At 36.6% G+C, this 15,440-nt stretch overlaps 1 protein-coding gene across 1 annotated transcript in view; it reads right to left on the minus strand.

The window, feature by feature from the left end:
• The window catches only part of WNK3 (WNK lysine deficient protein kinase 3), a gene marked incomplete at both ends in the record, with an annotated part of 180,415 nt that continues 164,975 nt past the window's right edge, over positions 1-15,440 (minus strand). The window contains 2 exons of the mRNA XM_084258456.1: positions 1-330; positions 3,877-4,079. Of these exons, the coding sequence (XP_084114582.1) occupies positions 1-330; positions 3,877-4,079 (533 nt within the window). The remainder of the gene's footprint in view (positions 331-3,876; positions 4,080-15,440) is intronic.

The following is a 15,440-nucleotide window of genomic DNA, read 5'->3' on the forward strand; positions in this document are numbered from 1 at the left end:
TCATTTGGGACCAGGAGGGATTGTATATGGATTCTGCACTGGTGAAGTTGGAAACGTCTGCAAATTCATCCCTGGCTGTAACACTCCCCCAGATTGGGCAGGAATTGCTACAGACTGTTGTGGTGTTCCTGAAATCCCTACCCACTGTAGTGGATATCCTGGTCCCCCCACAGCATTATATTGACAAACATGGGGCATTCCATATGATGATAATGGCCCAGGAAATGAAGGGAGTGGGAGTCCTTGTGGCAAAGAGGTTGGGACAGCTCCACGGATTTGGGACAGAGAAGAAATCCATGTTGATGTGTAGCCCATAGTAGATGGAGTATTCTAATAAAAAAATAAAAACAAAAGATCAGTTTATTTGTAGATGTTTTTACCCATCTATATTCCTTCCTATTCTGTTTGGCTTACTACTCCTATTATTACTATAAGTAGCTACCACAGTATTCACCTTTCTGTGTACTAAGCATAGTTACATACCTTATTTCATTTCATCTTCATAACTGCCCTTGCAAGCTTTATATTTTCAGATGTGCAAATAGACACTCAAAATTGGTATTACTCAATACCACTAAGAAAGTTCACAATGAGCAAGGATTAGAACACAGTTCCTGCTAACTACAAGGTCCATGCTAAATCGCCGTTCACATTTTACTGCATAATTCTTTGGAGAAAGACAAGCATGATTTAGTGTGGCATGGGGAAAGAGATTGGTGTATAGTAGGTGCTCAATAAATGTCACCTTCCTAATCCCTTTATAATCGCAATTTTAAAATCTGACATATCTATTATATTATTGGAAATTTAAACTCAAGGCAATTATGTTTTTGGCACTGCTGAGAAAATACATTATTGTCTGATTCTTCTTAGTGTATGATATTTTGAATATGCATATGTATAGGGATTACTAAATTTTAGGCACATGGGAATAGTAAGTCTAATGGAAGTAAATAATTCTCACTGTAAGGAGAGCTTGGTATCAGTACCAAATTCTTCTAAATTGAATGGTCGAGCTAAAACCCTTTCAATTAAACTTTCAACTAATGTTTCAAACTAAAGTTAGGGTAAATGTTTTTTGTTTGACTCAAGAATGAATGAAAATATCTTGAGGTCAAACAAAACACATTTATTTAAAGTTCAACAATCTCTTCATAGCAGTGTTTTTGTTCTGTTAAGGTAAAACTAAATTTAATAATTATTTAGTATGCTTACATTTTTCTAGTCATATCCATGCATCCATATGTAGAAATAAAAAGATACCTGAAATTATGTCTATCTACTTGAAGGTAGTATTTTAAAATTTGTACTTTTCTGCACTGAGTAAATTCTATGATGATCATATTTTACAAACAATAACAGTATGATTTTTTTTTAAAGACTGAGTTGGTAATGGCTTGTTATTCTTTTCTCGGAGATTTAAAAGGTATCTCATATTCCAATGACCAAAATCAAACATAGGATATTTCTTCTACCAAAACACACTATCTGCTTACATCCCCCATGTCAGCGAGTCATACACTGAAATTGGTGCCTGTTATACCAGCTAGAAACCTAACCTTGATAATTCCTGCCATATGTCTTATCCATTTTATTGCTAATCACTTTGGGGAGTTTTTCACCTTTGTTCATCTCAACTCCCCTTTATTTGGACTACTCTGGCGCCTATCAACATCTACCCTTATTCCCAATAATCCTTTTTTATTGCTTCAAAAAGCAGATTTCAAAATGGCTATCCATTTTTCCTAAAATGAAGTCAAATACCTAGTATCACCACTTTTAAGACCCTACCTACTACACCTCCCTAGATTCCCTGTGCACCAAAATGTTTCTGCTCTCTTCACTTCAACCGTACTGGCCTACTTTCAGTTCCTCCATGCTCCCTTTCCTCAGACAAGGCCTTTGAATATACTGTCCTTTCTGCTTGGAATCATAGTCTCTCCTTCTTTTAACCTAGTTAACATCAACCCACCCTGCAGGTCTCTACTCAGCCATCACCTCAGAGAAGCTTTCCTTGACTTTCCTTTACTAGGTTAAATTTCCCTTACTGCATGGTATCTCATATCACTCCTGTGAAGTCTTTATCACAGTTGCAATTTTATATCTATAAAAGTCTGTGTCTAACTGCCCCACCAGAGTATAAATTCCATGAGAATAGGGAACATACTTGTTTTTGTTCATCAAACCCAGTGCCTAGACATGGGGCTTTGCATACCGTAAAGAACCTGGCACATAATTGTGACAAAATTTTCTAAGTAAGGCTAGAGATCAGTAACATGCAAGAACATTAGGTAGTGAGATACTCTCCACACAAAGATATCATCAACTGAACATAAAAATAATCATGATATATAGTCTCCCTACTATGTACTAGATATTGTATAGGTGTTATTTAATTCTCACGACAATCTTGCAGGGCAAAGTATTATCCCTATTTTAAAGTCAAGAAAACTGAGGTACAAATAGGCACAAACAAGCAAATAACTGAGCTGACACTGGACACCCTTCACCAGTTTCATTCAAATTCCATTTTTGACTTTTCCGTTAAACATTTCCCACTATACTGCAATAAGCAACACTCCTATAAATCAACAAAAGCCTCCATTTACACAGTACTCAGAGGATTTCTCACTGGCAGCACACATACACTTAAGCCTGTAAAGGCTTACAATTTTTACAATGGTGATAAATCTATGCATAAATCTGTGCCATGAGTAAGATAAATAGATACCCCGCCCCATCCCCCCGCAAGCAGATACACTGCTTACTAGTTTGGGGAAATCTAGAGCTATTGAAAATTTTTATTCAACATTAACAATAAATGCATTTTCAAACTTTGTTCACCAAACTATATGCAATAACAATATATACACACACAAGCATGTATACGAACAACACACACATACAGAGATATCTTTGTCAAATGTAAGAGTTTAGATTCTAAGTCTTGATTCACATTTTAATAGACTTACTCATTTTGAAAAGAAATACTTAAAAAGTTCAAAGACAGAAAAGTACAAATAAGGTCCAAATTCTACCATTTAGCAAATTGTTAATGGCTTTTCCTATTTCTATGTATATGTATATATATATAATGTATGTAATGCTAGAAAAATACTATACATAGATGTGTATACACACACATACATATATATTCTTTTTATTCCACACACATATATATTCTATAAGTCTGCCTTCTTCCCACTTTAGAATGCACTATGGACATCTTTCTACATTTGAATGGCATGTATACCAGACTAAGGCCATATGCAATTAACTAAACATCTCATTATAAAGTTAAGATGCCTTTTATAATTGTCTAGCTTAAAGAGCTCTGAAATTCTTTTTCATAGTGGGCAAATAAGACATTTTATTGGTTCTAAGAATATTGATATACAACATTAGATAGCTGTTCCTCAAAACCCAAACTCTTCTTGCAACTATAGAATTGAACTGACTCTTACTCCAGATGCTTTCTGTTTTGATGTTTGATGTTTTTTTCTCAAGTACAATAAATAATCTAAAACAAAGGTTAGCCAACCACCTCTTTTTTTATGAATTGAGTTTTATGGAACAAAGCCATGCCCATTCATTTACATATTATCTGTGGCTGCTTCTGTATACTAGAATGACAGAAGTGAGCAGCTGCAACATTATGGCTTGAAAATATTTACTCATTTACTTACTCAGAAAGTTTGATGACCCCTGGTCTAAAAGATAATTTTCTCAAAGAAATAATGATCTAGACAAGAATAAAGGCCTTTATGTTGTCAAATCACACCACTCTCTCATACTGATTGTGCCCATGGCCTAAAGGAATCAAATTTTATGGTTTTAGTTCTCATAAAAAAAGAGAATCAGGTATAAGCAACTTACTTCATAAACTTTGTTCCAGTTGTCTGTGTCCAGTTTGTGTTGACTCTGTTTAAGTTGGTTTAAACTTGGCTTAATAAGAGAATTTCCTACTGTTTCCTTTGTCCAGTCATCCACCAGCTTGTGTAAGTCATCTGTGAACATCCCTTTTTTACTAGCTGGGGATTGCTGACATGATGTTGCATTATTCTCTACACACAGTGGATCTATAATAAAAAACAGAAAATCTATCAAGAGGAATTAAAACTGATAGATATTCTTCTTCAGCAAACAATACAGAATTCATGTTAACAAAAAAACAATACAAACTTTATGGTTTTAGTTCTCACAAAAAAAGAGAATCAGGTATAAGCAACTTACTTCATAAACTTTGTTCCAGTTGTCTGTGTCCAGTTTGTGTTTACTGAATTTATTGTTAACAGAAAAATGTGTGGGAGTACAGATAAGGTAACCAGACATTCTAGTCTATCTAGAACAGTCCTGAGTCATTACTAACAGTACCCCTTTCACTTTAAAAAGTTTCTTGAGTCATTACTAACAGTATTCCTTTCACTTTAAAAAGTTTCTTCTTGTTTGGATGGCAAAATATATGGTCATGCTAGATATAAATCAAGTATAATAAATAGTATTTATAACAAAATTAGAATCAACCCTTATCTTTTCATCAGTTTCCACTTATAATTAAAAATAAATCACAGAATGTTAAAAGTAGAAAGAACCTTAGAAGTCTAATCCAAATCACCTTCTTATAATAAGGAAATGAGGCCCAGAAAAACTAAAGTGACATGCTTGTGTTCTTACAACCAGTTGCTAGCAGAACTGTTCTTACAACTAGTTGCTAGCAATATAACATACTGACCTTCAACAAGCTTCAGAAAACTAGAATCTCATTTAATTTTTTAACTCACGTGTTCTGGAGCTGAAGATATCCAAATAGATGAAAGAAATAAATTATAGATATTTCCATCAATGAAAAGTTTTCTAATCTGAATCTGATACTGTCTTTAAATTATTTAGTACTATTATGCATGCTTACCAAATTATTCTCATAGAAAAGATTCATAGAATTATAATTCTTCTGATTTCAAGCCAATAATTACAGAACAGGTGTAAAATGAATTAAAGGAAATAGAGTTGTAAAATTTAAGCACAGTAACCTTTCCAGAAATTTAATATGAAAATTTATCACACATTTGTTATGGCATATTTTTAACTTTTAAAAATTAAATAAAATATAAAAGATAATGTGAGAACCTTCCATATTAACACTTTCAAACTACTTCTCTTTATCTTCTTTGAAATTTATAACAGGCCTATGTTATAGGTATCACCCTACTTTATAGAAGAGACACTAGGATCCATAGAGAAGACTAGAAACCATAAGGTAAATAGCAATAAGCTATATGTTATTCGTTAGGGCTAGAACCCAGGAATCCTAATGGTTACATTAGTGTGCTTTTCATTGTACCATATCAACTCATGCAATAATCTGGGATATGTATGAGCAAGTTACTTAATAAAAAGGAACATGATAATCTCAGTAATTTCTTATACATGGTCTGTGATTATGAACCTTGTACTAAAGAAAGTTAGCTCCAAGAAGATTAAATATTAAATGGAAATTTATTAGTGAAAATTGCTTTAGTTTTTAATGAAAATTAATTGGAACATATTCATATGTTTACTAATTTTGGGCAATCATTATGTACCAAAATGGCATACCAGTGTTTCTGGAATTCTTACTTTCCATTTCCCTCCTAGTTTTATTGAGAAATAACCGACATGTCACTGAATAAGTTTAAGGTGTACAGTATGATGGTTTGATTTACATATATTATGAAATGATTATCACAATAGATTCAGCTAACATTCATCTTTTCATATACATACAAAAGGAAAAAGAAGGAAAAAAGTGTTCTCCCCTCAAGAAGATGTGATATCATCTACACTATTGGAGTACTATTCATTTGTAAGAAAAGACAAAATGCTGCTATTTTCAGAAAAAAATGTAAGGAGTTTGAGGAAATTATGTGTAATAAAGTCAGATGACAAAGAGAAATATTGGAAATTTACATAGTAGAAGATTTGACAAAGTAAAATAGTAATAAAAACTAATAGCATTTTCAGCCAGAACTGTCATCTTCCAGGAAGTTGGCCAGAATGACAAATACGAAGGGATAGAGTAGAGGCATGAGCTGTGTTCTCTAGGCTTTTAGAAAACATGGAGTTGTTCCTTTGGCCACATGCAATGCAGATCAACAAGAAAGGTGATATTGTAGACAGCAAGGGAATGGGCACTGTTCAAAAAGGAATGCCCCACAAATGTTACCATGGCAAAACTGGAAGTGTCTATAAGGTTACCCAGAATACAGTCATTGTTGTAAACAAACAAGGGCAAGATTCTTGCCAAGAGAATTAATGTTTATATTGAGCATATTAAGCACTCTAAGAACTAAGAAATCTACCTGAAACACGTGAAAGAAAATGGTCAGGGAAAAAAGGAAGACAAAGAGAAAGATACTTGGTTTCAGTTGAAACACCTGTCTGTTCCACCTGGAGAAGCACACTTTGTGAGCACCAATGGAAAGGAGCCTGAGCTGCTGGCACCCATTCCCTATGAATTCAAGGCATGATAGGTATGGGGAAAATATTACTCTGGACTAAGAAAAACAGTTAGCAGATATTAATACATGAAGTGAAGTTTCTGAGGTTAAGCATGAGTGGGAAGAGAGAAAGGATCAAGGGGATATAAGAGATGGTAGTGGGGGTAAAAAACAGCACTATGTGTTCTAAGTCATATAATTGAAATGTACAGTAAAAAACTGTTCTCCATGTGATGAGAATGGAAATCTAAGACTTAAAATCTAAAGACACAAATCAGCCTATAATAAAAATATTTTTTCCTGTTATCCTTCTGCACACTCATCTCTGTCAATCCCAGTGAGGGGACAAATAGCACAATATAGCTGAACATGACTTTGGAGCTAAAGCCTTATTAATTTGTATTCTTATTCTGGAAAAATGTTAGCAAGTAGAAGTAAAAAGGAGAAAATAGTAAAAAACATACATATATTAGGGCAAGCATTTTTGCCCATCCAGCTTCTCTTAAAGAGTGTTTTGCACTCATTCTCTTTAGTTTCTGAAAAAAAAATGTGTTGCATAGGGCTATGTTTGAATGCCATTCATTTCAGAACATTTCTGCACCAAGGGAAAACCCAATGACAGAATTATTGTGTACAAGTCTGTTGGAACAAGTGATCCTGAACACTCAATTGGTGATAATGATGAATGCTACACTAGTAGCACAATAACTAACAAGTGGAGAAGAAATAAGTAACAAAGCAGAACAAGTATTTAAATGAAACAGGCAAGACTAGTACTAAGTAGGCAACAGAAAGAGCCACACACGTACCCTTTCCAAAAGTTACCAAGAACAATGCGCCCTTTGAGAAGAAAAAAAAAATATTCAATATCTATGCTTTACACATGGTAGGTACATTCACTTACATATTTCATTTAAAAGTTGCTCATATAATACTGTAAAAGATCACTTAAAGTTCAGAAACCAGGAAGTAATCAACCAATGCACACTGAAAGAAATACTCAAAAATGTGCTTTATGATAGGTAGTAACATTACTTGTTAACTTCCAGGGTGTTCTTTAATATTTGTTACCTGTTGATTAAACGAATAAAAACAGTTTATTAAATGAATAAAATAAGCTCATTTTTGTTTCTTCCCCTTAGGTTATGCCCATTCAGATAGGTTCAGTGATTACCCAACTGTAAAGGTTCCCATCTCCTATGTCAAATCTTTCTCTTTTCAATCCCAATCTCACAACCAATTCTTTTTTTTTTTTTTTTTTTGCTTAGAAAAATCACCCACATGATTTATTTGGTATTTTTTACATAAATTACTTTGATAATCATTTTTTCTAGAGTTTAAAAAACTCACCATCAATAGTATTTTATTTTTTCCCTTTTTTTTAAATAATAAATTTTATTTTTATATTCCCCATACAATTGCAACCCCCATTCTGACCCCAATCCGTCCCCTCCCGCCCCCCACCCCCCAAAAAGTGTCTCTGGTTCACAATTTTTTGTTGATTTTGATTTTCACTTTCTTATAGTTATTCATTTTCCTGGTCCCTTATTTAAGTTTTCTAGATTCCTGCTATGAGTGAGACCATCCAGTATTTTTATTTTTCTTTCTGGCTTATTTTGCTGAGCATGATCCCTTCCAGCGCCATCCATGTTGCTGCAAATTGCATGTGTTTATCTTTTTTGAATGCTGAGTAATATTCCATGGTATATATGTACCACATCTTCTTGATCCAGTCATCTATTTTTGGGCATGTGCTTTTCAACTTGGATACCAACAACCTGTTCAAAACAATACACTAAGAGTATCTTGGCATGACAGTTCACCTAAATAACCTATTTCATTTGAAGATACTATATTTTCTCCAAGCCAGCCAGACTCAGATACTTTGGACCTCTCTGCAAACACATACATACCCAGTACATCATCACATCATGACAACTAATCCTACACAACATCTATGGTCTACCTTAATTTCCATAATTCTCTAAGATCTTAATCATCTCATACATGAACTGCTATGATTGTAATGATATTCCAAATGTATTCATTCCCAGGCTTTAGCAAATTCATTCATTATATTGTCACCAGATTGATATCAGTTAAATGCTGTTTTCACTATGCTCAAAGAAGAATACAAACTTGAATCATCTCTTCATACTAACAACAATGGGTTTTCAACTTGTTTAGGTGGCAAAGTCTTTGGAAATCATAGTTGTCTTTGCAAACGGACTATCTTATTTATTTTTGTTAAGCAAAAATTATCTCATTTATTAAACTTAAATATTTAATTATGTGTTATCAGACACATTATTTTACAGCAAATTGTATAGATAAGCTGTGGTAACTGCCAAAAATTTTTAAACTTGAGGAAATTAGCATATATGCTTCTTCAAATGCAATAATAAAACTGGACAAAACTCTCAGAAACAACCATTTCAGCAAAATTGGAATTTTTCTAAAGACATACAACAAACCAGAAGCATTTATTCATGAAAATTACTTAACTTCAGGTAAGAACAGCATAATTTGTGGTATTTTTGCCCAGGGAAGCTCCCAATACTCCCTATCCAAATTATATTTGACCATCTGTGCAATAAGGCAGGCAAGGCAGGCTGAGAAAACTAACTTTGCAGTTGCTGTTAATATGGGGAAACTCACTAGATTTGGAGCTTTAGAAACAATAGCTACATTAGCCTGCAGTTAACAGGGAGATCAGGAAAGTGAGAAAGCCACAGGAGGCTCCATCAATTCTCCACATATCTCATGTTAACTGGAAAACTGTCACATGCATGACAGACACTTGAGAGCCCAAACCAAATACACATCACTGACAATGCCTGAACATGCAAAGAGGACATGAAGAGATCTCAGAGGTAAGTAAAACATGGGTCAGATTAGAAAATGGCCTGCAGTTTGAATGAGCTCAGACTGCACACAGATCCCTGAACAGAAAGTGTAAGCCCTTCTGGTTTGAGGTGTTTGAGTGTAACTTCTGACTTATCAATGGCTGAGCATTAGCAGATATAAGGGCCTTCCCTCTCAGGAAGCCAGTCTTAAAAGTAAAATTCAGGGCTAAAAAAAAAAAAAAAAAACTGAGCAGAGAGACAGTAGAAGCTGTACTAATATAAGGCAAACAAGCTTCACATATTTAGTTCATCCATAAAAGCTAGACAGAATGCACAGAGCAGCTATTTGAGAATTCTAAATAGTAAATTTAGCAGGCAACTAGGGAATAAGACCAAAATATAAAGTACTATAGAAATGACAGTGAGTATCTTTACACCAGTAAGAATGGCACATATATAAAAGACCCCCGGAAACCTACACACAGCCCCAGGCCAGCCGGTAAGCTTGTGCGGAAAAGCGGCGCGATGAAAAGCAAACACGGATCACAGCTGCCCATGTCCCCACGCCTGCGACCTAGGCTTGCGGGGAGACACGCAGGGGCCCTCACTGAGGTGAAAGTCCCTCACTGAGTAATCAGAAACCAGGCGCCCAGACACAGGAGCGGGGTGCAAAAGGCGCCATTTCTGCGGACACTGAACTGGGCTACAGCCCGCGTCCTGGACCTGAGGGCTTTGGAACTGAGACCTGGGGCACGAAATTCGGGGCATGGGTTTCCCACGATGGTGGGGCACAAGGCAGACACAGCACCCCAAAGCCGTTGAGGTTTTCCCCACCATTCCCACTCTGTTCCCTGTTCCACGAGGTGAAAAAAACAGCTCCCCAAGGACACTAGGAGAGATCTCTGGCGCCACCTAGCGACCAGAAAAAAAAATCACCAACACCCCATAGAACAGGGACCTTTCTTCAGTAAAGACTGCTTGAAACCAGCAGAAGGCTCCCGGAGGAGCCAGTGGTGAGCTGGGAAGTTAGCCCATGCCAGGCCACTTCCGACCAGCAATCTGAGCCCAGAGGGGGAGCAGGCACCCACGGCTGGGGCAGAAGAGTGTGCCTGAGACCGGACGTGCAGGGAGTATGTCCCACAACTCCATTTTAGAACAGGGACATTTCTTCAGTAAAGACTGCCTGAAACCAGCGGTAGGCTCCCTGAGGAGCCAGATGTGAGCTGGGAAGTTCGCACACGCCAGGCCCCTTCTGGCCTTCAGTCCAAGCCCAGAGGGGGGGTGGGAACCCACCACTGGGGCAGACTGGGCACGCAGGGAGTGCGCCCCGCATCGCCATTTTAGAACAGAGACATTTCTTCAGTATAGACTGCCTGAAACAAGCAGAAGGCTCCCTCAGGAGCCAGAGGTGAGCGGGGAAGTTCGCCCAAGCGAGGCCCCTTCTGGCTTGCAGTCTAAGCCGAGAGGGGGAGCAGAAACCCACCACCGGGGCAGACCAGGCACGCAGGGGAGTGTGTCCCCGCATCAGCATTTTAGAACAGGGACCTTTCTTCAGTAAAGACTGCTAGAAACCGACAGATGGCTCCTGGAGGAGCCAGAGGGGAGTGGAGAAGTTCACCCAAGATTCCGGCCAGTCCCACCAACACAGTGTCCCAATGCATACGACAAATTAGAAAACAGACAGTAGGGAGTAGAAGAACCACTCGCAACCTAGCAACTCCTCAGGAAAAAAGCACACCACAAAAAGAAAACCACCCCCGAGATTGCAAAGACAGTAACTTGGAAGAACTTCTAAACCTTCAAGAAAGAGAATTTAAAATTCCCATGATTAAAAAAGTGACAGAAGTCATAAAGGAAAACAATGATAAAGGGAAAATAATCAATGATCAGAAGAATGAAATTGAGACCCTAAAGAGGGAAGTAAAAGAAATGCAGGAGATCAAAGAATTAATGGAGGCACTAAAGAACTCTGGGAAAAGCAATGAAAGCAGAATAGATAAAATGGAAGAATGAATAAGTTCTCTTGAAGACACAGAAATAAAAAGAACCAAAACAGAAAAGGAAAGCGAAGTACGAAGGAAAAAGAGAGAAGAAAGACTTCGCGAACTATCTGATTCCATGAGGAAAGGAAATATAAGAGTTATAGGAATACCAGAAGGAGAGGAGAGAGATGTAGGAACAGAGAAAATATTCAAAGAGATAATTGAAGAGAACTTCCCAAATGTGAAGAAGGAGCTGAAAATTGATATACAAGAAGCAAGAAGTACACCAAACTTCCACGACAAAAGGAAAAATACAGCAAGATACATAATAGTAAAGCTCCCAAGAATCCAGGACAAGGAAAAAATAATGAAGCTGACAAGAGGGAAGAAACAGATAACATTCAAAGGAAAACCAATCAGACTGACATCAGACTTCTCAGAAGAAACACTACGGGCAAGGAGAGAGTGGAGGGACATAGTCAACAGACTCCCAGAAATCGTATGCCAACCAAGAATACTCTATCCCGCAAAGCTCTCCTTCCTCTATGAAGAAAGAATAAGGACCTTCCCAGACAAACAGAAACTCTGGAATTTCATTACGACTAAACCCCCACTCCAAAAAATAATACAAGGAATCCTAAAGCCAGAACCTCAGAGGGATGAATAACAATGAAAGAAGACCAAAAAAAAAAGTTATTAAAAGAATAAATAAATAAAATCAAAGGAAAGACAAACACAATGGCAAATAAAGATGCTAACATATCAATATTAACTCTAAATGTAAATGGACTAAACTCTTCAATAAAAAGACACAGAGTTGCAGCCTGGATTAAGAAACAAAACCCAACCTTTTGCTGTCTCCAGGAAACACATTTAGCTACAAAAGATAAAAATAGGCTCAAAGTTAAAGGATGGAAAACAATCCTACAAGCAAATGGACCAAAAAAGAAAGCAGGAACAGCTATACATATATCAGATAAAACAGACTTCAAACTCAAAAAAATAAAAAGAGAACCCAATGGTCACTACATTATGATCAAGGGGACAATACTTCAAGAAGAAATAACACTCATTAACATATACGCACCAAACGAAGGAGCACCGAAATATATCAGACAACTGTTGTTCTTCTGAAAACAGACATCAGAGAAAACACATACGTCATGGGAGACTTCGACACACCACTATCAACAATGGATAGATCAACAAGACAAAAAATAAGTAAAGAAACTAAAGCTCTAAATAGGGACCTAGAGCATTTGGGCTTAACAGACATCTATAGAATACTAAACCCAAAAAAGAAATGGAGTACACTTTTTTCTCAAGCGCACATGGATCATTCTCCAGGATCGATCACATACTGGGGCACAAGACAAACATCAACAGATACACCAAGATTGAAATCATACCAACCATCTTTTCTGACGATGAAGGCATCAAACTAGAAATAAACCATAAAAAGAAGGCAAGGAACTATCCTACCTCATGGAGATTAAAAACCACATTACTGGAAGACCACTGGACTAACGAGGAGATCAAAGAAGAAATTAAAAATTTCTTTTAATTGAATGACAAGGAGGACACCAATATCCTAAATGTATGGAATGCAGCAAAAGCAGTAATAAGAGGAAAATATATAGCAATAGAAGCTCACATCAAAAAACAAGAAAGAACTCAAAGAATCAACCTAATCTCGAAGCTCAGAGATCTAGAAAAAGAACAACAAAAAAACCCCCAAAACCAATAGAAGAAAAGAAATAATAAAAACCAAAGCAGAAATAAATGTAATTGAAACTAAAAAAACAATCCAAAAGATCAATGAAACCAAGAGCTGGTTCTTTGAAAAAATCAATAAAATAGACAAACCCCTAGCCAGGCTCACAAAGGAAAAAAGGGAGAAAGCACAAATAAATAGGATCATAAATGAAAGAGGAGAAATCACAACGGACACAGCAGAAATCAAAAGAATAATCAGTAACTACTATGAACAGTTATATGTAAACAAGTATGGTATTGGAACAAGAACAGACATACAGACCAATGGAATCGAATAGAAAATCCAGAAATAAACCCACAGATTTATGCTCAACTAATCTTTGACAAAGGAGCCAAGACTATGCAATGGAGCAAAGAAAGTTTGTTCAATAACTGGTGCTGGGAAAACTGGGTTGCTACATGCAAAAGAATGAAGCTTGACCACTATCTCACACCATACACAAAAATCAACTCAAAATGGATGAAAGAACTAGATATAAGACCTGAAACCATAAAATACATAGAAGGAAATATAGGCGAAACACTGCGTGATTTGCATATCAAAGACATCTTTACAGACACATCACCCAAAGGAGTGATAGTGAAGGCAAAGATAAACAGCTGGGACTACATCAAATTAAAGAGCTTCTGCACAGCAAAAGAGACAACAACAAAAACAAAGAGAAACCCCACCAACTGGGAGAACATTTTTGCACCCAACACTAATGACAAAGGACTGATCATAAAAATCTGCAAAGAGCTGATGAGACTCTGCAACAACAAAGAAAATAATCCATTCAAAAAATGGGCAGAAGAGCTAAAAAGAAACTTCTCTGAAGAGGAAATGCAAATGGCCAACAGACATATGAAAAAATGTTCAACATCACTTGTAATCAGGGAAATGCAAATCAAAACTACCATGAGATACCATCTTACACCAGTGAGAATGGCACATATTAAAAAAACTAGCAACAACATATGTTGGCGAGGTTGTGGAGAAAAAGGAACTCTTCTACACAATTGGTGGGAGTGCAAACTGGCCCAACCACTATGGAGAGCTGTGTGGAGATTTCTGGACCTACTAAACATAGAGCTTCCATATGATCCAGCAATTCCACTCCTAGGTATTTACCCAAAGGAAACAGAAACATCAATTCCAAAGAACACCTGCACCCCTATGTTTATAGCAGCACTATTTACAATAGTTAAGCTTTGGAAACAGCCCAAATGCCCAAAAATAGATGACTGGATCAAGAAGATGTGGTACATATCTACCATGGAATATTACTCAGCATTCAAAAAAGATAAACACATGCATTTTGCAGCAACATGGATGGCGCTGGAAGGGATCATGCTCAGCGAAATAAGCCAAAAAGAAAAAGAAAAATACCGGATGGTCTCATTCATAGCAGGAATCTAGAAAACTTAAATAAGGGACCAGGAAAATGAATAACTATAAGAAAGTGAAAATCAAAATCAACAAAAAACTATGAACCAGATACACTTTTTGGGGGGTGGGAGGGGAGGGATTGGGGTCGGAATTCGGGGTTTGCAATTGTATGGGGGAATATAAAAATAAAATTTATAGAAAAAAATAAAAAAAATAAAAATAAACTTTAAAAAATATGAAAAAAAAGAATATAAGGACATGTTACATACTGGTAGGATATATTTACAGACCATATGTCCCAGGGAAGATTTTTATCTATAATATAGAAAAAAAAACTTTTGAAACTCAAGCATATGAAACCAAAAACTTTTTTTTTTAAAAAAAAAGATTTATTTATTTATTTATGTAAGCACTAGGTACAGTCAGAAGCACGGGAGTGTGAGAGAATCCACCAGAGCCAGAGCGGAGATCAGAACAGGCAGACTGACGAAATGCACTGCTGAGGGGAGCAGCGGGTGTCAGGAGAGGTCTGCGCACCATGTGGGACCCTCACCCAGCGGCCAGGGATCGAACCGGCACTGCAGAGGCTGCGGGCAGCCTCACAGCCCAGCGCTCAACCGCTGCGCCACCGGGGAGGCCCTAAAAACTTAATTTTTTAAGACACAAGAATATAAACTTTGGGGTTAACAGGGTAGAAGGTATGCAGTATTTTCTGTATTATTTCTTCATCTAAATGAAAATCCACACTTGTCTCAATAAAAATTTCAATTACAAATAAAACAGGTTATCAAAAATATTACAAAAGACTTGAATAGGCTTTTCATCAAAGAGGATATATGGATCCCAAAGAAGCACAAGAAATATATGTTAAAAATCACTAACCATTAGGGAAAACAGAAATTAAAATCATGACGTTATAGGTTAAAAATCATGATGTTAGATAGGTTAAAATAAAGAGTACTGATAGTACCAAATACTGAAGAGCATGCAG

The sequence above is a fragment of the Talpa europaea genome (genome assembly GCF_964194135.1).
Source record: "Talpa europaea genome assembly, chromosome: X".
In the NCBI taxonomy this organism is placed as follows: domain Eukaryota; kingdom Metazoa; phylum Chordata; class Mammalia; order Eulipotyphla; family Talpidae; genus Talpa; species Talpa europaea.